The following is a 25,160-nucleotide window of genomic DNA, read 5'->3' as shown; positions in this document are numbered from 1 at the left end:
CAATAATCAGCATCATTTTATCAGCAATATACTTTATATGAGCTAAGACTTTTGTGACTGAAGTCGTTTTCTGGTGATATTTGGTACAAACTGTTGAATCGTCTTTGAAGTTGGAGTTCTCTTTTGAACCAGTTTGGAACGTCTTCCTCAACCATAGTGGTCTTTTTAGCGTCTTCCTGGGATTAATTGTGTATTTTACCTGTGGCAAGCATGAGGTACTCTATAATATGTGACTTTCAGAGATACAGATGTCCAGTATGTTTCACTTCAGCAGTCTCTCAACTCTAACCCTGGAGGCTCATTGGCAGCCGCCACCATGCTGGAAATCCTGTTTCAGCCTAACTTTCAGTCGAGCTGGAGCTGAAGCGGGTTTTAAGCCTCTTGACGAACCGTTACATCACGCCCACCTGTCAATCATGTCAGCTACGCAACTAATTATGGATAATACGTATCGTTTTCAAAATCAAAACGGAGATGTTTTTTTTTAAACAATGTTTGTATGTAACCAAATGTAAATGTAAACAATGTACATGATGACAATAATTAGTCAGACCTATTTTGTTTTTTTACCAGGCTGTAAACATGTTTATTTATGCGGTAAAGACTGCTTTTTTTGGGCTGTGGTGTGTATGTTTATGACTGCCGCCTGCCGGTTTTCCTGGAGCCAGCCTCGAGCGGACACTCAATGAAATACAGGTTTTTGCACTTCCCCATTGGCTTAATTTTTCAAGACTGGAGGTCGCCGCTTGGCCCCCACGTGGTGGCAGAGCTAACAATAGGACAGCGTTGGTCTCACTTAATTAAATCATTTTTTAGCCTCTGATGAGTGAGGCATTAACAAGTAGAAGGAAGTACCATCCTGTACGAACACAGAGCTAAGAACAACAAGCCCAGAGGGAGTTTGACTTCACTCTCGATACATTTAGTTAAGATGTTTGAAATGTCACATATTATACCTTTAAAGTGTCAAACTTTTCAAAACATTGACATTTACCTGCTTACATCTGTACCTACTTCATCCTTCCTCAGGATCGGGTTAGCTTTCAGTCATCACAAAGTTTAAAAAAACAGCGTCGTGTGAATTTTCAGTAACGGCTTTATTAAATTAGTGCAAAAGACAGACATAACTCATTCAAAATGTCATCTTTTTCTTTACGGTGGTCTTCCACATGAACCCACACAGGCTACCTTCTTTTAATGAGCACAAGAGAAAAAAAAAAGCAAAACTATCCACCAAAACCACAGCCTTCGATTTCTTCTTACACATCTTCTTTGTGACACATGGAGAGAGAGAGAGAACAGTAGATGGACCAAAAACACATGGCAGTTACCAAAGCAAGACGTCTGTTCTGTCATTAATCACAGCTTTCGAAATAATGACAAAAACAAACCCATAAAAAGATGTTACAGTAAAAGTCAACACGTCGATAGCATTAGAAAGAGTGCCTAAAATCCACAAAAAAAGTTCCCCCTTTTTATTTACTCACTGAGTGGGTGACAAAAAAAAACTTGCAATCAAAGTACATAAGTTAATCAATACTGTATATTTATACACTGGTAAAAAATAAAATATTTATATAATAGTTTTTTTTTTTTTAGGTTTACACCGTTACTATAAAGATATACCGTTTTCCACTCCATGACAACTAACGCAATAAAACAGAAGCAAATCGAAGAAAGGACTCCAGAGACATTCTGGCTTTGAAGGCTTATGGCTACCACCTTGTCCTAAAAGACCACAACCACCGCAGACAAAGAAACACGCTCTGTTCACTCCGCTGAAAGAGGGAAACAAGATCAAACACAGTCTGTGACGAGGAAAATAAAGGAACACATCAAAAAGTCAATGCTCAACGACCGGGACAGTAGCTCAGCCTTCGCAGTGTTCCCGGGCCCACCCAGAGACGGAGAGAGGTCGATAGATGGAGGGGGGGGGGGGGGGGGGAGGTTAGGGAGAGAGAGGCAGATGGAAAGGTGGACAATGTATGGAGAGGGTAAAGGAAGGATGGATGGTGCAGATGGAGAAAGAAAGAAAAACAAATAGAGGTAGCTATGGGAGGAGACAGAGTGACAGAGGAGTAAAATAAAGAACAAAGTGAAGATAAAGAGCAGAGGATAAAGGTGAGGTTTAATGTGGAATTGATTTATAGCTTTTGTTTTGTTACAATATCAATAGACATGTTGTTTCAAGTATCTCCTACAATGTGGCATGTTGCCATGAATGCTGCTAACACAACGTTTGCCTGCCAGCGTGATGGTGCAGTGCCAAAATGGAGCAGAGTAAAAACACACAAATAAATGGAATAATCGATGGCACAGAAAGTGTAAAGAGGATGGATGAATAAGATAAACATGACATTCGTTATTAAGTACAGTGTGTAGAACATGTGAGATAAGATGACCTGAATTTGGGAAGGATAGATGCAACAAGGAAAGGGAAGATGAAGAGGAGACAAGAGTGCCAGGCGGAGAGAAAAAAAATGCAAACGAGTGGTTCTGTACAGCAGTTATTCCTGTGGGGATTGTGTGTTCTATTTTCTCGATTGATTTGTTGGAGTGAGAAAGCTTCTTCTCGCTTCTTCATCTTCTTTTTTCGTCGTCTTCTTCTCTCCTTAGCCTGGGTTGCGTGAGGGAGATAAGTCGTTGCTTTTCAGTGTTGCAAAAAAGAACTACGAGAGGTTTCAGCAGAATCTACAGGCCTGGAGGGAGACGAGACGAGACGAGACAGGAGAGGAGAGGAAGGGGAAAAGAGGAAGGGAGGAAGGGGTGGGAAAGAAAGGAGAAAAGAGGAAAGACTGTAAAGTCAAGGTCATCACTGAAACAGATCAATTGCAATCAATTAAACAGGACAGGTGATGGTAAAGCATTGTTTAAGTATGAGGAAGGTCAGAAAAGGTTTGTAATAATTCCTCTTAGTCAAGCTTTTGACGGTATAACGATTAAACAATCAGCTTTGATGTGACAATCCAGCCAAACTGTGTCCGCATGAAACCTTTTCTCAACATGGTCCACAAATCAATCCATAAGGCTGAACACAAGCAACTTGAGCAAAACTTTCAATACCAAACTATCTTTTGGTCCAGACACACTCTAATCATCATCAACCTTTATTTATACTTGAGGGAGCATTATGGGACAACCCTCATTTATAATGATATCAGGCAATAGAAGTACAGACAACGAAGCATTAAAGGGGACATATTATGAACAATCCACTTGTACAGTGTTTGTGAACATATATTTGGGTAACCTGAGTGTCTACAGACCCACAAAATGTGAACTAAATCCATCCAGTCCTTTGTTTGTGGTCTGCATAAGTCTTACAACACAACTAACAACAACTCTGTTTCTAATTTGCTCTCCTTGTGATGTCACAGTGGGATTCTGGTAAAAAAAAAAAAATCCCCTCCCCTCCTGTGTTGTTTCCTACAGCCATGTTTTGCTCAGGGGGCACGCTGACGAGTTGCCATGGAAGCTCAAAGCTGAACTCGTTGGCGAACCCCCGGGAGAGAGGGGCGGGGTGAGGGGGAGCTCACTACATTTAAAGAGACACACACACCGAAACGGAGCATTCTGAGAGAGCTGGTTTATACAGGGTCACAAACCTCCTCTGGTGCTTGATTCATGTTATATTTTGACCAAAGCACAGCACAGATGTTTCATTTAGACCACAGGAGACTGTCAAAAAAGGTGGAGAAGGGATATAATATGTCCTCTTTAACAGAACCAGGAGACAGATTTCTAAGATCATACGACTGAAGTGGACGAAAAGAAAAATATGGAACAAAGAGGTCTGGAGTAAAACTTGAGTAAAGGTCATACACTTCCTTGTGTGTAATTTACATGATCTTGTGGTTTATTCTATATTTTTTAGGAACCCAACGGAGAGATGGTGCAGATATTAGTCTGATGGGTAATAAGGTGGCAGCTGCATTTTCATTAACTGTAAATGATTTAGAGATGTTTGTTACTGCGTCTCCTTCCCATCCAAAGGGGTCAGTCAGGCATCTTAGGTTGCGAACTGGGGCATACCCTTTGAAGGTTTTCCCAACATGCCCAATTGGGAGGAAACCCAGGAGTACACACAGAGCTTGCTAGAGGGATTATACAGAATATCCCCTCAGGTTTTTGAATGCCTGAGGGGAAGTTGAAATGTTCAAGGAGAAAGATATCTGGGTTGACTTACTTAACCTGCTGCTATGTGACCCGACCCCAGACAAGAGGAAGAGAACAGATGGATGGATAGATGGATGTTTGTGTGAGGAACATGAAGAAAGAAACATATTAGGAGTGAAAATAAAAGTGAGAAATAATAGCTCAAGATTTCAGGAGGAAATATTGATCTGATATTTCAGTAATTCTTAGCAGCAGGATACAGGACCGGAAAAGTTAAGTGGTATGAAAATTAATATGTGACATAGTGAATCAAAACATAGATCAACTGCAGTGGGAAAATTATTAAGTGCAGTTAAAAGTATTTCAGTTTTATTACGATAAAGACGGAGAAAGTGATTAAAGGTCACATATTATCCTCCTTTTCAAAAGGTTTAAAATAAGTCTCTGAGCTCCTCAAAACATGTCTGTGAAGTTTCTTGTGCTAAATCCACTCTGATCCTGTATTTGATCATGCCTATAAACCCCTCTATTTCAGCCCTGCTCAGAACAGACTGTTTCTGTGCCTGTACCTTTAAATATGTAAATGAGCTGTGTCTGACCACGCCCCCTCTCTGGAAGGAGATGTGGCTCGGGCTTTTCTATCGTTTTCTATTGTTTGCGGTGAGAAGGCAGACTCAGAGGGCAGAACAAACACCTAGCTGTGGGAGTGTCACCCACCTGGGGGAGGGGTTACTGCCCTTTGTGATGTCACAAAGGGAAAATCTCCAAACGGCCTGTTTGAGCACACATTTTCTGAAAACTGGAGCAGGCAAAAGACGGAGAGGATGGACTTTTCTCATGACGGGGGGGTTGTAGACGGACTAGAGACATAGTGTTAGAAAAAAATGATGAAGTGTATTTTGCATTATATGTGACCTTTAAATCTTGGATAACAGCTAAACAATCACAAAGAGAGTTTTTTGTTCAGGTTATTGGGTTTTTCTGAGAAATAGTTCATCTGTAGAACAGGGATATGATACATCATGAAAACAAATGTGAGAATAGAGTCTGTTTAAATTCACACAACATTAAGTTTACAAAAACCAATGAGCCGCAAAGCACCAAGGAAAATATGTAAGTTTTCATCTGTGAACCTTTAGGTCTGATCTGTACTGAAAAAGACATTTAACAGTAAGATGATCCGTCGTTTGAATGAGTCTCATAAAATATCCCGGGGTAGGAGAAGTTTCCCCGTAATGTGACAGTTTGTCTCGTCAGTCTGGCTGAATTGCTTACAACGAGCTGGTTCGAAATTTGATACAACAAACACACGCAGTCGCATAAATACACACAGCAGGTACTTGTGGTCACACACACACACACACACACACACACACACACACACACACACACACACACACACACACACACACACACACACACACACACACACAACAGAATGAAATGTGAGAGTTTATTGATTGCCTCTCTGCCAGCCATCTCATCTAAGTCTGCTCTCTATTTCTGACATGTTGGGAGACGGCTGAGCATTCAACAGAAACCCTCTTCGCTCCTGCTTGCCATTTTGCTCAATCTGCCTCCTCTTTTTCTCTCCCCGTCTCCCTTTTTTATCCGTTATCTGAAAGGAGTGGATTGGATAGGGCACCGTGGGCCTCTACAATGTACTTTATTTCCACTTTAGGACCAAGTGGGAGTCAAATAGATTTTGAAAAATATTGAACTGGCAACACAGGTAGGGCCAGTGGCTTCCACACTGTTCACTGTGGGTTCAGGAAAAGGTCACTCTTGGTTTATTAAATTCAAATTTTTGCAGGGGGATATGAGCTCAACATTTTATTTACTGCATACTTCACAAGTGCACTCTGGAGAGCAGGGGGCAGATCCAGGTTGTTCACATTTACAAGACCTTTCGCTTCTGCAAAAACTAGTCAAACTTGTGTGTTGAAATTGCTGTGATACAGTAATTCATTATGTAGTTTAATAATGAGCTGCTAATTAATGTAATTTGAAGGGTTGCAATGTAATTCACCCTGTGCTGTTTTTTTATGTTGCTAAAGTTCTTCTCTGCTCCAGGCAGCACATTAAGTAGATTTCTGCATATAATACTTTCGTTAACTCGACTAAACCCACATTGAAAAGGGTCACACGTTACAAAGCAGCTCTCAAATAGATATTAGTTCTTATTGAATATTTTTACATAATTACCCGGTATAACTGATCAAGTATAGAGACAAATGAAAGGCTGCAGATGTTACAGTATATCACCTAACTCAACATTTGATGAAGTACATTTTTTTGATGATGTACTAGAAAGGTTTTAAAAAATGTAACTGAAATAACAATACAATAGTTAGCTTAGAATAATATTTACTGCTCATTCTATTATTTTGTTTTTATAGATAAAATAAAGAGATGACCACATTCATTCTTTATTAACAGATGTGTAAAGCATTGTTTGCTTTCTTAAAAGCCAACATTAAAGGAAGAACGTGCAACATTTTACACATAAATACAGCAGAAATGAATTATATTCCAGATCAAAACTATAACGATAACTCCTTCGTACGAATGCAAAGGGAGGGGGGTTGGAGGTGTGTCGCTGGAGGAGAGCGGAGGCTTCAGTATGGCGGATGTGTCGCCAAACAGCAGTTTGTTTTGGTGGTCTAATGTCATAGACACATTAATCATCTTTACTATAGAAGATATTTCATTGATTATTTTATTTGCTAAAGGTTGTAAACTGACTTGAAGCACTAGAAAAAATTAATCAAAGTACAAAGTAACACTACTGCAGTACTGCCGGGTGTCCTTCTGATGACTGTGTTTAAACACAATAAAAGACGTATTATGTACTTCTGAACCTTAGTGTTTAAAACAGGTACTGCAGTCCAGATTCAAAACATTAGAGAGAGCTGTCTCCCCCCACCTCCTCCTCTCTAAAGTCGACGTGCATGCGGCTTGCCATGTCTTGGACACTGAAGCTTCAGTGTTTATCCAGCTCTGCATCGGTCTGTAAACCTTTCTATGTTCTAACCTCTCTCCATTTTTCAAAAGCATCTCCAACATTGATCCTAGTTTGAGCACGTTTCTGCTCGTGGAGCTTATTAGAAACATGCAGAGGCTTTTTAGGTCGGGTACAATCACTTCTATCTGAACCACTTCTCTTGCTGCTTCCATCACTGCAACACCTGTTGACCTGATAACTGCTCTCATATCTGGCAAACCGAGGGGCGTCCAAAACAGCCGTGTGGTAAAAACAAATCCAGAGCATTCAGGAGCAGAATCTAAAGTTAGAAGGAGGACATACTGGCTGCTGCATTGTTATCAGAGAAGCCAGCACTTCAACATAGCATGTTTCCTTAATGTCTGATCATATAGTAAAGTCACTTTATCATTTAATTCAGTAGATATCTCACATATTGCTCCTTTAAACCAGCACTCCCCAGTACTCAGATGCAGTGGTTACTGTGAAGAGCAGATCAGGTGTATCGTAAGCATTCTGCCTTACTTAACAGGCTTACCTTTAAGCCCTGCCTTTTACTGCTAATCTAGCGAAATGCATGTGGCAAAATGTGGTGTAAAACAACCAATTTGTAGGTGGCAATTTGTCATAGCTGGTGTTGTTTGTAAAAGGTTTACTGTTGCATTATGCTTTCTACATTGGTATTGTGAGCGCATGAGTGGGTTGCACAGCTGCTCTCCCTGTGGTGGTCACAGCTCATGTGTGCTCGGTTTAATAAGTTGGCTGTCTCTGTCAGTCGGACTAACTCTGCCTGCGTTTCGACAGTTGACATGCCAATATATCTTTGTCTGCTTTCTGTCTCCATCCTACCCCCATATCTGCCTCGCTCTCTCTCTCCCTCTCTCGCGCTCCACATCTCTCTTTCTCTGAATGAGATTAGGGAGCGGTCCTGAGGAATGCAAACTATAATTTTCCCAGACACTCAAATGAATTGGTCTGTACACTTCAAAAAATTCTGAAATGATCGAAACATGCCTGAATGTGAATATCTAATAGGACGGAGGGTACGGAAAGGGTGAGGTAGGGGCCGATTGATTTTCTCCCCTCTATTGTTTTTTCTTTCAATGCCCCCCCTCGTGTAACGCTCACCCCACCAAAAGGAAATAAAAGTGGAGAAACACTCAAAGGCACTCCAGACTCAGATATTGGATTTTGCAAATCTAATGAGACTCCTGCAGCCCTGTTTCACCTCACATGAAGAACTGGATAGAAAAGAGGAAACTCTGCCCCTCTGGCTAGAAAGTCAAGGCCCCCGACATAAAAATACATTGCTGAATCAATTCACCTCAGCTCCGGCACAGAAACAGGCTGTGAACTCAGAGGTCAGGAACAGATGAAAGAGAGAATTATGTCTGAGGGAAGAGGAGGAGGAGGGAGAGATGGATGAACTGGACGTAGACATTAAACCAGAGGTTATAAATGAGTATCTTTATGTTACAGCCAGTAGAATTAGCCTGAACAACACGATGAACTCTCCAGACACTCACACAAGGGGGATATGACTTCACATTTCTATAAGATGTTAATGTGATTCAGGATGTATTTATAAAAAAAAAAAGTTCTCTTTTTTTTGTCCTCTGCTTGAAAAAGGTTGCATACAAACACTATACTTACCTTTAATTCCTGTGGATATATACAAACAATTCTCCCTGACAATCTCCTGGATGAAAAACTGCTTCCTATTCCAGATAATGAACCAATTTCCATTTCACAACACCAGAGAAGAGGTAGGCGAAGAGGTAGATGTGTTCTTTTGCAGAGAATCTGAATGACCTAGTGGAGTATCACAGCCCTTCACTAATGTTGACATATCTTGCCATCCCCACTTATTGAAAATCTCTGCGGGCAAAAGCGGCGGCTTAATGCGTAAAATGTAAATTTAACAAGCTGCGGGAGGCGAGGAAGAATCAAACAGGACACTGAATGGAACAGTAACCGTTTCCAGCATTGCTAATTGCTGGGAGGAGAGGAAGCTGTCAGCTGATTAGCCCAGGTGTCACGGCTGTTACACAAAAAACGGCGGCGTTGCAGCATGAAGAAGAAACATTATATAGGAAGACGGGGATCTGCAAGAGAAAAAGTGACTTTAATGAAAGCTAATAAGCCTCAGCAAGGCAGAGTGCAATGATGATGAAGCTAACTGTGCTGATAATTTCAAAACTAGTAAGTGAGCAGACGACTTAAAACTTAAAGTCCCTGTGAAACAGAACTCAGAGTTTCTGCCTGCTGTGTCGTCGAGAAGTATTTCCAACCAATCACAAGTTAGAAGGCGGGACATAATGCAGGATGAGTCATCAGACATTTGAAACTTTCTACAACAAGAGAAAATACCTATATTTTGATGTCAAATAGTCAGAAGATTATTTATTGAGATATTTTTGGCAGATAATGTTGGAATAAAATCAGGAAAATATATTTTTAATCTCATAGGGACTATAATATTTCAATTTTTTTCAGGGAAAATGACTTCCTCTATTTGTTTATACACTTTCAGAACAGAAATATTATTGTATAAATGTAAGTTGTGTTTTATATAACTCACAAATAGATCTGAAAAAGGGGCAATTTCTGAAGTCAGCTGTACAGTAGTAAAGATTATCAGATCTTCACTGTTAATATTAGCTAGAAATAAAAGATGATGCTTTTTGGGGGGGTAATATTTAGGGTTAAAGGTAGGGGTGGTAATTTTTCAAAAACTAGCATGATTTTTTGAAAGTAGCCACGCCCCTCACTTACATGCACAAGCGCCATTGCTCCATAATCTGACCTCAGCTCATCTCATGACGCGCTTTGAGTGTGGGCTAGTGCACGCTAAAGGTAGAGAGCGAGCAGGGAGACAGGGATTTGTTTTTTTTTACATATTTATTTAAGCAATTTGAGTAGTGCTGTAAATACAGCAAATACACCATCAGTGACCATAGATACAACAACTAAATGTTTTTAGCAACGCAGCGGCTGAAATTACCCTTAAGGTTTGCTGCATGTCAGTGAAATAAATCACTGAACTGGCCAACGACACACTGCAGGAAATAATCGGGCCATAGAATGAGGAAACATTTAAATAAAAGACAAACGTCATCGATGAGAAAGGACTGCTGGAGGGATACAAAGGTATCTATAGACAACCATATCAGAGTGTAGAAATACCATACTCACAATCATGCTACCTCCCTCTATTGGAAACTTGTACTTATGTTTATATATATTTCAGGCTGAATCATCCTTGTTTATCCTGGGGTAACTGCTAAACAGATGTACCAGCAAATGTAGCAACAATTCATTCATAATAGATAAAGTAGAACATGGGTGCAGTCTGTTCTAACAACTTTTTATTCATCAACCATTTATGAAGTCTCTCAGCACAAGTTGCTAATGATCAAGAAATAATTCATACGTCCTCAGAGCTAGGTCTGCCGTGTTTGGGATTATTCAAAAACTAAAATATACTGTTTATGTTTTGACATGAGGAAATGCTGTAATGTTTGAGCTGTGAAGTAGCAGTACATTTCTATGTTTATGAACCACACTGAAGACATTGTGTCGACCTGAACATTAGGTTACTCGTCGTCCTGTGTCTATAGTTCAGGGTGTTAAAGGTCTCAAAATGTTCATTAGTGTGCAGTGACATCTTAGTCGGTTAAAGCTTTTGTGTGCAGAAATGACAGCTCTTTTGAATACTCTTCAGTTCATCTCTCAGTTCAAAGATCAAAAAGCCTTCACAGCTTGATCTGAGGGCTGAAACAAGCCTCGCACTGTACACATCACTCCCGGCACGAGGTCTCTTCAAAGGACGCTGTGAAAAAGCCCTGTTTTTACAAGAGTAAATAAGCCCCTAAACATCCTGTCTCTATAGCTGGGAGGGATTAGTGTAGAGCCGCAGAAAGAAGAGGAAAAGTGGCTGTCGGAGCAAAGCGAGGGATCAGAGAGGAGAAATAGTGTTGGACTAAAACCCCCCCGAGGATGGAGGTAAATTAGCGGCATCTGGGCTGGGAGTTGTTTGTTGTGTTTAATGGTAAATGCTTTGTTTTTACTCCTCCCTCCCTCTCACTCTCTCCCTCCTTTAGTCTTTGGATTACATTATTACTCTTGCTGAAATTAGAGAGAAACACGGAGGGTAGCGTTTCTCTGCAACGCATTATAACTACAGGCAAGTTTAAGCCTGTAATCCTGCATGGAAAAGATTCCACCATGCAGTTTGAGCCTGAAGACCTCCTAAATTGAGCACACGAGGGTTATTGGCACAGGAGATGATAACATGTGTGTGTGTGTGTGTGTGTGTGTGTGTGTGTGTGTGTGTGTGTGTGTGTGTGAGAGAGAGATGAAGTAAATGTTTAAGAGCATCAGCCTCCGCTCCCTCGGATGTTTTCATTTTATCATCTTATTTCATATCCCTCATAAGCTAAATTCACAACCCAAAACTTCATTAATCTCAAAGGTCCAGCCATGTCCACGCCACCTATGCGCGTAAAATGCACATTATTTACATACTGTGCAACCTGGCTGACTTATTGCCTCCAGCCACACACCATCAACTGGGAGAATTTCATTTTGAGCCACAGTGAGGCTGCTGCAGAGAGATAGGGGCGTACGGTGCACAGAGCCCATCAGTGCCCACGTGCACAGATAGAGGGCAGTGTGGTCATCTGCACTGGTTTGCCACCTGTGAGATGTATAACTAGCTAGAGCAGAGCATTCCTCCCTGTAATGACTTCTAAAATTAGGAAGCATTTTTACGAGTAGCTGTCTGTTATGTGTGCGTCTGCAGAATCTGGGAGGATGTACTGTCTCCACTCAGTTTGCCCAATTAGGAAGTCTTATCTCAAGTGAACAATGGATGCTTTCACATACACATTTTGTACCCTGGATCTCACTATGTAAGTGTCCATTTCTTATACATTTTGCAGGCATTTTCCTCTATACTGCACTACAGGATAATACCGTAATTGTTCCCCACTTTATGATAATCTGTGTGTGTGTGTGTGTGTGTGTGTGCAGATGATGTATGTGGGAGTCTATAACACCTAGGGCACAAAAGAAAGGTTTACAACAGAGGGGACTGAAAGTAGGCTCCTGCAAACCTCTGGGATTTAGCTGCCAATCCTGCAAGAGCAACAAAGGTCTCGTAAGAATTAGAAGACACAGTATATGTTGACACACACACACACGCACACACACACACACACACACACACACACACACACACACACACACACACACACACACACACACACACACACACACACACACACATTCCCTCCTTCCCTCCTTCCCTGCAGGGTTACATACATTATTTAAGGAAAAACAACCCCAGTGGAGTGTTATATGGCTGAGAGCTTAGACAGAAAGCCAACGAGGGCTTGAGTCTACTTTTTGCAGTGTTGCTAAGCTAAGAGAAGCTGAAAGAGTCTGTGTGGAGGTACAGGTGTACCGCAGGGTTGTCACCCAACTGTGGGCGATGACATCAACAGTGCAGTTTCAAAATGACGAGGATTAACCAAACATCCTTTAAATACTTGTGTCTTCCACTAGAGCCACAATAGAGAGAGAAGGACATAGATGATCAATCTCTGCAACCTAAATGATTGTTTCATCAGTTGTTGTCATTCGAGTATCATTTTGAGACTCACTTGTTTCTGTCTGTCCTGTTTCTGTTTGAGCACATTTGAGTCATGGCAATTTTCATGGAGAACATTTTTAGATGGAGTATGGAGCTGAAGTACTTGAAAAGATCTTATTTTGAGTGCCTTTCTTTTCCAGATTCAGAAACCTATTAACCCTCTATTACACACAAAAATACATCCCCCAGAGACCAAACATAAACACAAAAAATAGTACCTGAAGCAGAGATTGCAGATTAAAAGGACATGTTTTTTTTGTTGTTGTTATAAAACAATACCATTGTGAGAATCCTCTCAGAGAGCTCCTGCCTTAAGCCCAATTCACACATACTCCGTGTGCGCCGCGGTCCGTCAGCGCCGCGCACTACGTTGTACTTAGCTTCCACTCAAGTCTCACACAGCGCGCGCTGCGGTCCGTCTCCGGAGCGTGCCACCGACGGCACTACGTCTCTGCTGCGTTTCAAATACGCAGCGAGTCTACTTGCTGCAGGCACGCGTCAAGCTGGACAGAATATGACAGCCCGGACAGGAAGTCAGACAAGGAAACGCACAGAGCATCCGGTCAATTTCAAAATAAAACACAATATACGGACTCGCAATCGTGTTTTTCATCACTTTATCAACATTACGTCAAAACAGGAACCGAATGAACAACAAAGTCATCATCAGAAAGACAAAGCAACATGTTGTTTGCATGTTTTTTTCTTAATTCCCGCAGGATCTTGTAGTTCTCCTGTGATGTGTCATGAGTGCGCTCCGCTGCGCTGACATCCCAGAAACGGACAGCGCGAGCCATCCGACGGAGCAAAACCGTGGCGCTGACGGACCGCAACGCGCACGGAGTATGTGTGAATTGTGGGTTAGTCTGCTTTTTTCAATTGTTTGAGTAAAGAGCGTTCGCAGAAGCAGACGGCCACTCAAAGAAAAAGCTCAGCCCACAGCATCTTTTTCCCAAGCCCCTTGCCTTTTCTGTGCGGTCGCTCCGAGCGCTCAAGTTTAAAATCTTTCAACTTTTCAGAAAGGCGCTGTTGACGTCACCGGCGCTCTCTTTCTAAATGTATGATATTCCCTGTAGTTTTAACCCGTACGGATCGTGGCTTGTACCCACATCCTCCTCGCTCCGTGTCTGATCGGGAAATAAACTAAAATAAAAACATACAGTAAAAAAAAGAGCAGCGGCTGTTGTCAACAGACTGTTGTCATGGAGACAGGACGGATGTGCTGCACTTTTCTGCCCAGCGCTTAATGCAAGCACTCATAGTGCACAGCCGATGCTTAGCTGCCTGGAAAAAAGCAAAGCTTAATGATGAAGAAACATTCTTAGAGCCACTCTGAAGGAAGCAAGGACAGGACATAAACTTTTATATAAGTGAGGAGGCGTGGTTGACCCCGTTGCCAGGTGTGACAGATTCTTTCAAAAGCTGTGATTGGTCCAAAAAAGGAGGGGGAAAAAAAATTCTCTTGGGGATAATGGGCAAAGAATGACAGTGAAATCGATCAATACTATTCATAGAAACTACTCTGACTGTGTGTGGACCAAGAACATCTCTGTTGAATTAATTGCAAGCTTTACTTGTAAAGTATAAAGCCTACAATATATTTGAAAACACCTGCCCACTTCTGTAGCCGTCTCTTCACTTGCTGACAGTTTTATTTATTTGCTCACATTTATTTACCATGCTGCTAATTTCACTACTTAATGTAATTGATATTAATACGAGGCTGTGACAGCGCTGTAATTGTTTGTGTGATCACCGCGCTGATTGACAGTTGCAACAGACTCAAGTCATCACTGCTGCACCGTTGTATTTTTCCAGGTGCTAAATAGCGTTTATTTCTTGTGATATTGTGTTGCCTTGTTGGTTGTGAGATGTGATCACATCTCTTTAACTCCCTGTAATCTAGTGTTGTAGTCAAGACCATGCTAACCGAGACCAAGACACACCCGAGACCAGACTGTAACACCAGGAGGGTTACGGCCGTAACCAGGGGGGAGACCAAACTACAAATGAATTGAATTTATTGTAATGACATGAGAAAGAAGCCTATCTGTGGTGGTCTTGATTTAAAATATGGAGTCCTCCCAGTCTGAGACCGAGACAAGGCCGAGTAAAAATGCTTTCGACGAAACCAAGACCTATAAAAAGTGGTTTTGAGATCGGTCTTGAGACCATGACCGATCTCGACACCACTCAAGAACACTACTGTGAACCAGTGTCAGAACATTTCTCGTCTTTCTGCCATTGTCTCCTACTTGAGGAACTCTTAAACCTCTTCAAAGTCCTCCTCACTACTCCTAACAGGTTCTCACCTTTGGAGCTCTCTGAAGGCCTAAGATGCGTTATGAATATTTAGGATCTAGCCTTAACTTTAAGGGGGAATTCTTTGAAATCATCATGATTCTAAACATTTTCTCATCACAGGGAGCAACTCTTTGTTCTAGGATGCTTCATGAATACGGCCCGTGAATTATCAGGCACAGAGAACAAAACAAACGAGGCAGTCTTCTCCATTTGTTTGTTTCTTCTTTCTTCAAGCAGAATGCTTAGTAACTTTCAGAGAAACAGAGAAGCACCTATGAAAAGCACATTTACTATACTGATTGATTATTCATGTGTTGGTGCTTATGGTCTAAAGAATGTAAAATATCTACAAAAAAATGTAGAATCGGAAGGTGAGGGATATGTTTTTGAATCGTGAGATGTCTGACTAGTATTAATCGACTCTGCTTGTTGAAAGAATCCTGAAACACATCAGCAACGGTCTGCAAACATACAATCTCTCTAAACAGGATCTGCATGCTATTGCAGCTAACAGTCCAGTTATAGATGTTCTCTTCTGTCTCACTCAGTTCTCCTATCTAGCTAGCTATCTGCTAGTTGGACTGAAAACATGTTCAGTCCCCCTGTAGGAGAACTATTGCTCATCCAAATAACCTCCGATTACACGGACAGCGTTGAACAATTGGCCTTGCTTCCAGACGCTTTATCTGGAGGTTGCGCTTACAGATATTTTGCAGAACTGTTATTGTTGTAACTTAATTGCTTAAATGCAAAGTGGTTCTTCTGGCAACAGCTTCACATGCATTAAATCCTCTTTCTAGACAGAAGGAGGGTCGACCCTGATTTACATGTAGCCCAGGGAAACTGATCTCATCTGTTTTTTTTTTTGCAAAGATATGCGACTCTTGGAATACAAAGTGTAAATGAGGCCTGATATAAACATCATTACATAAGCTCTACTTTGTCAAGCAGAAAATATTTGTGGATTCAAATAGTTTCTGTATAAACTAATGCCGCCGCAGGCATGGTTGGGGACAAGAGTAGCAGAGCTGTAATAGAGGCTGGGAAAGGGGAGGGATACAGATGTAAGGAGCAGGAGAAATTAAGCAGATTTTACTGCTGTGTGGTCATGCATGCACCTGTAGCCCCGTGGGCAACAGCAGAACAAAACAGAAGAGTTTAATCCCCACACCTTTATTCCTGTCTGCTTTTCCTATCCTTCCCCCTCTGGCTATTTCCATTTTTCTTCCCCTCATCTCTCTCCCGCGGGGGTCAGAGTTCAGCTCTCAGATAAGGGAATTGAAACAGGATCCTCGCCGCCTCTCTGTCAGACTATCTGACTATACACTGCGATCAGTCCTCGCTATCTGTCCCCCAGCACAGGTCTCTGTGATGAGCTCGAGCAGGAGTCATCTCTCTGGGCACCTGTGTGTATTTGTGTGTGTGTATGTAGAGATGTTCTGCATCAGAATTGGTGGGACCTCTGCAGTACTGCCTGAGATTCCCAGCGGAGGCACACATGAACACAGGGCGCCCTCGTATCCTCTCTCTCTCTCTCTCAAACCTCTGTCTCGCTGTCATGACTATTTAAACATGACTCAGTTTTAGAAGAATGTACAGGTACACATGCACCAGACCAGGCAGCTGTATAATCTGTCATCTAGAGCTGCTATTTGGTTAATGAATGCCACTGTCTATCCCCGCACTATTTACAGTAGAATAATGAATGCTACTGTCAGTCAGAGTAAAAGGACATCTGCAAAGAGGACTCTCTTAATTTTCCTCCTGGCATGTGGACCAATTAGAATGCTTTCTAGTTCAGTCTCTGCTGCTGCTGCTGCCATGGCAACCAGATAACAAAATATATCTTAAAGGAAGAGCGTGAAATGTTAAGTGGCGGTTCCAGCTGGGATCCTCTTGGGACGGCTGCCATGAAACTTTCCGAGAGGTGGCTGCTCGCCCGCGAACGCTGACGCAGCACCAGCTTACGCTCATGATTAGTGTGTCTCAGTAAAACCGAGACTAATGGTCTATCAACGCTGGAGTGGGAAGTGCTTATGCTGCCGCTTGCTACACGTTGTCAGTTTAATTTAGTGCTTTGCGTCCTGTGAATCTTTGAGTTTTTAACAAAGTTGCAGGTAACTAAGTGCCTGACCTGCAGTGGAGAGGGAATAAAATAATAAGTCCTTTAAAAGCAGCCTTTTCATTCCCAGCAGAGACCTCTGCTAATGTGGGGATGTGTGCAGAAATGCACTTAGAGACAGTCTGACACACACAGAGGAAGTAGATCATCGTCAAGCTGGATGTGACCATTCACTGAGAAAAAATGAGCTGCACAGTTTCTGCCTAAAAGCAAAGGATGTTGGGGAGTGAGCAGGTGATCGCTAATAGAGAGGAAGTGGTGGTAAAGACAGAGGTGCTGCTTGTCAACAGGCAAGACAGGCAACTGCTGGGGGCCCCAGACCAGATGGGGACCCCAAAGCAGCGGCCTAAAATGTGCAAATTTTGCAATGAAGGTAGGACACCTCCCTAAGGTGGCCCCATCTGAGAGCACTCATTCATGTTGCCCTGCTGAACGCTTTTTTTACGAGGGCCCCAACAGACTCTAGAATCGCCTCTGGGTAAAGAGAGCTAGCTGAGACATCAAAACAGGAAACAGACAACGCAGACTGACGATACATGAGCAGAAGTGATCACACGGGACACAGAGAGGAGAGATGATGAGATCAAAAGAAGAAAAACAGGCGAGAAAAGAGTGCCAGAGAGAGAAGAAAGGGCACTATGACTGCTCTGGTGATTGTCTTTAAAACATTTCACATCAACTCAAATCAGAGGAAAAGCATGGTGACATTATTGGGCTAATGATACAGCAAAAATACGAGAAAGATTATTTTGAACATCTGGATCAATAACTGCAGTATTGGTCTAAATATAATACTTATTATTCCCTTTGAAACGCATCTGGAAAAAAGTGGGATCATCTCATATTAGGGGTCAAGTTAACCGAATACCGAGGTGGAGCAATGATGCCAATTTTGAGATATTGATTATTAATGTCAATGTCCTGAAAGTGGGAGCTTGAAAAGTCCGTCATAAAAACACAAACAGTCAATCTTCCTGTGGTCCTCAAAGCGGCCGCCTATGTTGTTATTATGGCTGGGTATCTGATTGTCTGAATTGATTCCATTCCAAATCATAAGGTTCCAATTCGATTCGATTCCCGATTCGATTACATAGAATATCGATTAATTTAGGGATATTTAATTTACAATACCAATTCTATTTCATTTAATATGATGAGGATTCTCAGAGAAACAGTATTAAAAATGTTTAGGTTTACATTAAAAAATGTACCCCAAAGCAGTTACATTAATGGACTTATTAAATCACCTCGGAAAACACTTCAGCTAGTTTCATCGCCTTGTGGCTCTGTCGACCAAACAGAGGCCTAATCGGCGATCAGCTGACATGTAAGGGCCAATGAGAAACAACTACAGCCTAAAACAGAAGTCCCAGCCTGCTCACAGCTCAGACATATGAGAATCTATGTATATGATTAAATTAGAAAAGTTGCTATAGAATGTAAGATTTTTAATTTGCACTTATTTGGGAAAGTTAATAAAAGACAGAAAACCTGTGGAAGAGAGAAGGAGATACAACAAAGGGCCAATGTTGGAATCAAACCGAGGAGGTTTCAGGAAGTGAAGAGTTAGCTTCTACTATGATGAGTTACCAGGGTGGCAGTCTGACGTACATTTTTTAGCAAACTCCTATCGAGATCATCTTCCTCCAAGCTCAGAGTTAAAACCCCTGCACTATATGTAGGCTTAAAATCTCTTATATCTGCTCCCCCACTCTCAGCCCCCTCCTGCAGGACCGTGAGTCTGGGGGCCTCATAGCTACAAATTACTCTTCTACTTCTTCTTCTTCTTCACTAACTAACTGTTGGACATCCTCTCTTTATGTTAGTGTTGTGAATGGAGGTCACTGAATTATTCATGCTAATGCTAATGGCTCGACTAAAATATTCAGAGTAGATGCCGAGTTTCCCTTCCTGGAGAGTGCTTGAGGCATGGCGGGAAAAAAATATGTAGATGTGTGAAGTTCACGAGATTGAACTTAAGCACAATGCATGCAAAAAAAATAAAAAAATACAAGAATACATATGTAAGGGATTAGGTATAGTGAGTGCTTTGGATCACCCTGCTGTGGTTGCACTCCATGATAACACGTTGCTCACTTTACATTATCCCGCATGTTGGACTGCGACTTACTTAGAATCAATGATTTGACTCTGGATAGTGATTTTTAAGTATTTAATTGAAGTAAAAAATATGAATTTCATCTGCTAACAAACAGTCGAATCGTTGGAATCAACAGCTTGGTTCCTGGTAGTTATTAACTCTGTAGCCTTGAAAAAATTTGCTAAACTAGCTTTCCTTTTACTCATATATTAAACTGAATGTTTCAACTGATATTGAGGTGAAACAAGGTGAACAGAGCTGCATGAATCAGCGCAGCATCTGATTTCTTACTCATCATTGATGGAGTGTGTTGACATTTACCTGTCTTTAAAAAGCACTGTTTGTTATGTGTTTACTTCATGAGCCATCTTCACTTGGGTAGATTTCTAGCAGTTTTGCATCTTTGAAGCTCCTTCCTCCCTCCATCGTTATCTCCTCTTTTCTCTTTTACCCACAGTGAATCGATACAACTCAAGTTAGTTAAATGATATGCCCATTTTGAATTTGATGCCAGCAACACATTTCAAAAAGCTTGGACAGTGTCAACAGGCTAGCAACATGATTGGGTATAAAAAGAGAATTCAAGAGAGTCTTTCTGAAGTTAAGATAGGCTAAAGAGTAGAGGGACCGTCCAGCTTGTTAGCAGCGCTCAGTTTAAAAGCCAGTCTCTGTCATGGTATGGGGGCGTAATAGTGCACACGGCATGGGGAAATTTCACATTAAGCAAGAATGATAAAACATCAAGAGGAATTGATTTCCTCATTTCCAGAAACTCTACCAGTGCTGTTTAAATGGAAAGTGATGCAACATAGTACTAGACAAGACCCCAGGCCTCTGGTTAACATGTTGCTGGCATCAAACTGGAAATGTATGATTTTCTAAATACGATAGCATTTCTCAGATTCAACATTTAGCGTATTGTCATTGTGCTATTTTTAGTCAAACATGTGTTTCCATGTTGTGATAAGATCACCTCATTCGGTTTTAAATGTACATTTTATACAATGTCCCGGCTTTTTTCGGATACAGGGCTGTACTTCAGTACTCATTAAAAAAAAAAAAACTCCTGAAAGTTCAAATCACGTTCATATTATTCTCTGATATGGTTTGAATGGTACTTACAGAGTGGGACAAGCAGCAGGAGTGTCGCGAGCAGCACCCGAAGGCTGGCCAGGTGGGAGTGGGCGGAGCTGCAGTGCATCTTGTTCTTCTTACAGACGCACACCTGGACTTTGACTTCCGTGCTGTTGGACAGAGGGGGCACCCCTGAGTCGGTGATGATCAGCGGGAGCTGGTAGTTGGCTTTCTTCAGACTGTGCAGGAGCATGATTTGTGAGTGTGTGGCTGTGGGGGGACACAGAGGGAGGTTTAGTAAAGTGAAAGTCTAATCCCCCGTCCTCCGTTTATTGTCCATCTATCCCACATTAAGAGCTGCCCACTGTGCAAAGCTTAACTAAATATGTGCATTACAATAAAGAACTTGAACGCCTCCAGTGTCTGCAAAGCCATTCCTGACAAGTGAAGCGACAGAAATTGGCACCACTTTAGTTGCATAAGATTGTTACAGTATGTTGCATCACACTTTTAAATTCCTTAAGAGGCACGAGAGAAAATACTGGAGTCGGTTCACTTCATGCTGAAATGTGCAACAATATGCAAAGTGCAGTTTCCTCGACTGTCACAGCTGTTTACTCCAAGGGGACTTTTGGTTGAGTACAAGAATTTAAAAAATGATCAGTGTAAGAACGTGTGCTCAGAAAAACGTCATAGGGTAAAAGTTATCAACATCATGTGATATACAGGAAGTATAATGAAGAGTAGAGTCTGGACCTGCTCATTTTGTTAAATATCTTCAGACAACATGTGATATTAATTTACACTTCATGAATAAATATTGATTGATTGACATAAAGATTGAACAGTGATCAAGTAGAAGCATCTCTTTGTACATATCACTTACACTCCAACACTTGTGTATTCAGACAGTATGCTGCGTTAAGTAGGGGTCTCACGATTCAATTGAAAATCTATTTCCAATTCGAAACGATTCTGGATTCATGGATTCAAAGTCTGTTTATGAACTAGTACATACGTCAGGATCTACTCCAGTCATCAGTGAGACTGGCTGAATTTCTTGTTGCTCTATTTGTCATTTTACTGAGTTAAAGAGCTAGCTTTAGCACTCAGCAGGGAGTGACTGATTAGTCAAAAAAAAATATTTTTGGAAGTTATGAATCGATTTAAAATCTCACAAGATAAGAATCTAAATTTTTAGATACATATATATTCATTTTCCACCTGTAGTATGAAGTGTGAGCTAAATAAACTACCAACCATCATCTCTCCATTGTTATTAGAGGTGGGAAAAAAATTGATTTATGTTAAAATCGAGATTTCAAAGATCCTTGGTCGCACAGTTAAGATCTGGTATTCTCCCTCTGGCCACTGAAGTCGGTCAATTCAAAAATATTCCAGTAGATGTGTGATTTAGACGATGTGGAAACGGAGTCCCATTTTCTTTTGCATTGTACAAAATATTTTGATTTAACAGAATTAGTGTTTCATGAAGTAGCTCGTCAAAAACCTGAAATATTGGCTGAGGCAGATGTGCAGAAACTGGAATGGCTGTTTAAGTTTGATGTGTTTAAGCTTAATAATTTTAATCTGGGTTTTTTTGGCTTATCAGTCAGCCCCTGCTAAGTGCTAAGGCTAGCTCTTTAATGCAGTAGAATACCACTCTTATATTTCAACTGACTGCAGACAGCAGCAGTTAGTAATGTTTAGAATCTAAGGGTGTTTTCACACCGTTAGTTCCTTTGCTCTGGTCTCTTCCTGCATCTCCCTCTGTTCCCTCACAAGCCCAACACAGTCTCTCAGCAGACGACTGTTCATCATGAGTCTGGTTCTGCTCGAGGTTTCTGCCTCTTAAACAAAGTTTTTTCTCTCCACTGTAACTTTGCTGAATGTTGCTTAGTGCTCATGATGGATTCATGGTTGATTGGTTTAACTCTTAATGTATCAGTACAGGTCCAAATACATAAACTATTGTAGAAAGAAGAATGTAAACTTATTGTGGCATGTTAAAACTTACAAAATCCGGGTGAGAACTATCTACTGGTGAACCACCAGCTGTGGTAGCTCTGATTCCACACATGCACGCACATGCGCACACGCACACGCACACACACACACACACACACACACACACACACACACACATGCACACACACACACACACACACACACACACACACACACACACACACACACACACACAGGGAGTGAGGTGCGAGGCGAGCACAGCGCCAGTCTATTTCACTGGGAGCAGGCTCTTTCTCTGCTGGCCCTATCTGTCTCTTCCAGCAGTGGTGATTGAGGAGTGTCTGTACCTCCCTTTCCTGCTGTCAGTCACAGCTAATACCTCTGGGCAGGTTTGAGCTCTGCTCTGTCACTCAAACACATACACACACACACACACACATACTGCGATGAAACCATGAATCAATGTCTTGTGTATATTTGTGTATATTCTGTCCTCCTCCCTCCATTCTTCTTTCATGATTTGACTTTGTTGAACATGGGCTGTGCAGTTAATAGCTTGACACTCAGCATACAGTCATAATATCATGATTAGGTATATAAAGGTGAACACCTGAACATTGTAACGTTGAAATAAACTTTTTTTTTTTTGGTCTGGTAGCTTTGTCTTCCGTTCTCTTTGTTTCTTTCTATTCCTCTGTTCCTCAGGGAGCCTTTTGGAAAGTCTCTGTAAATGGGTTCAAATCTCTTGGTGGAAAGAAAAATAGCGAGAGAATAATAACAGGAGAAAAAAAAGTACCTCACATACACTGAAACGTATTTTGTTGTGGGGTCTATTCAGGTTATATTGTTGGCGAACAAATGGGTATTTCAGCCTCTTATATCAAGGACATATTGATTCCTGAAAGTCTTGGCAGTCTTGGTTATTAAATTCCATTATTGCTTCTACAACTGTTGAGTTTCTTTCAAGAGCATACAAATATCATAAGAAAAGAAAAAAAATACTCACAGTTCACCCTGGTAACCCTCCATGTTTTATCAAGGCCAGGCTGTTTCCCCAGCTCTATCTTAAAGGGGGCAGCGTTGGGCGGGAGGTCCTTGTCCCTCCCCCCAACGAGGGCCACATTCATGTCATGGGTGTCTTCACACACTCGTGCTTCCGATGGCACCACATACGGCGCATTGTCGTTGAAGTCCTCCAGGTAGATGATCAATGTGCCAGTTCCTGTGGCTGGAGGAAAGCCTGGAAACACACAAAACAAAGGAGAGGGAAAGGGGAAAGACAAAAGTGTTAATGAAGTCATTCTGCAGAGTGTAATGTTGTCGTCATTGTGTGGAGAATGGGAACAGAAATGATCTGGGCCGATGTGTAAAAGAGAAATAAATTAACTTGTCTGCAGAACAACAAGGTGTGTTCACTCGTCATTATTAGAGAGTTAATTCTCCTTTAAATCTTTTTCATTCTCTAATGTCAAAATGCTTTCACATGTCAGCTAAGAACAAAGCGAGATCCAGTGCTTTTTAAACAAAAATAGCAAGAAACTGAACAAGACTCTCCTCAGCTGACCCGCTTTAACCCACACAACACAAAACATGTGTCATCTTCATGTCGGAGGAGCATGAATCACAGAGGCTCATGCTTTGCAAAAGAGCATTTAGCCTGGGAGCACAGCTGCTAGTTTGTATGAGATTACACCTTATTGGAGGCAGCCAGGTTTAAAAAAAACAAAAAAAACAAAAAAAAAAAACAGCTGGGCTCTTCCGTATTACTTCTCTGTTTCACTGTGATTACAGGTTATTAAAAAAATCCATGCTGCCTTCACAACAGCTCCAGAGGTCAGTTAGCAATTAACACCCAAAGACAAGATCTGTAATTGGAAAAAACGGCTCTCCTCCACCTCTTCAAGGTAGAAAAAAATGTATTTCAGACAATTTAGGGCAGAGAGAGTCAAGAGATATGAGCAATAAATGTCACGTGGTGCTGGAATTAAACTGTGAGGTTTTAAGAGTTCTGTTAGAGAGAGCTGTACACGCTGAAATCATGTTGCAATGAAATGCAGAGAATAAAAAGCTAAATGATTTCCTGAGTTGATTTATGACATGCATCATTACACTGACTTTCCTCTAAGAACAGGATTGGTCAGTGCCTAAATAAAAGACTGGAATATTTTAAAATCAGATATCAATAAATGAAAGCTTTAGGATTCATCATTAAACACACAACATTTAAAAAGAGAAGTGGCAGAATTACCTCTTGAAATGATTTGCTTTTTATAAAAGATAGGGATGTTAATGTAAAACGTGTTAACACAAGTGATAAGAGACCTTTACGTGTGTTTTCTTTTTTAATGCAGATTCATTACATGGCTTCTCCGCTTTATATTCAAACTAACACAGAGCCTTAATCACCTTATTCAAAATCATTAAATGATGAAAACAAACTATGATGCAGAATCAGCAGAGAAAGTGAGGCCTGCACCAAAGTCATGACGTGTTGTAAAACTTTGCTTGATCATGAATCCTGATGTTCCTCTGAAGTTTAAAGGCTTAATATGTGATTTTTCACACTTAAATATAATATAAATCAAGTATATCCTCTGAAAATAACTCTGTGAGTCATGACTGTCTACAATGAGTGTAACACCCGAGTCCCACTGTCTGTGATGTTTTCAGAGTTTTCAGAGTCCTATCTTCACTTTGTTTACATCGTTGGGACGGCCGGCTGACTCCTCCCCTCACGTATAAAAGTTGTTTAATTGAGGGACTAGCGAAAAGAAGAATAACATACTGTACTCACTGCTTAACTGTGTTTCTAGATCACGCTCATTTCAGGTAAATT

At 41.2% G+C, this 25,160-nt stretch overlaps 1 protein-coding gene across 1 annotated transcript in view; it reads right to left on the bottom strand.

Moving 5' to 3' along the window:
* Positions 1 to 1,078: 1,078 nt before the first annotated feature.
* The window catches only part of cdh13 (cadherin 13, H-cadherin (heart)), a 391,528-nt gene continuing 367,446 nt past the window's right edge, over positions 1,079 to 25,160 (bottom strand). The window contains exons 13-15 of the mRNA XM_061036764.1: positions 23,331 to 23,564; positions 20,405 to 20,626; positions 1,079 to 2,699 (exon numbers count right to left, since the gene is read on the bottom strand). Of these exons, the coding sequence (XP_060892747.1) occupies positions 2,692 to 2,699; positions 20,405 to 20,626; positions 23,331 to 23,564 (464 nt within the window). The 3' untranslated portion in view covers positions 1,079 to 2,691. The remainder of the gene's footprint in view (positions 2,700 to 20,404; positions 20,627 to 23,330; positions 23,565 to 25,160) is intronic.

Source organism: Labrus mixtus, chromosome 4 (genome assembly GCF_963584025.1).
Source record: "Labrus mixtus chromosome 4, fLabMix1.1, whole genome shotgun sequence".
Taxonomy (NCBI): Eukaryota; Metazoa; Chordata; class Actinopteri; order Labriformes; family Labridae; genus Labrus; species Labrus mixtus.
The sequence above is the reverse complement of the archived record's forward strand: the minus strand, read 5'-3'. Positions and strand labels throughout refer to the sequence as shown.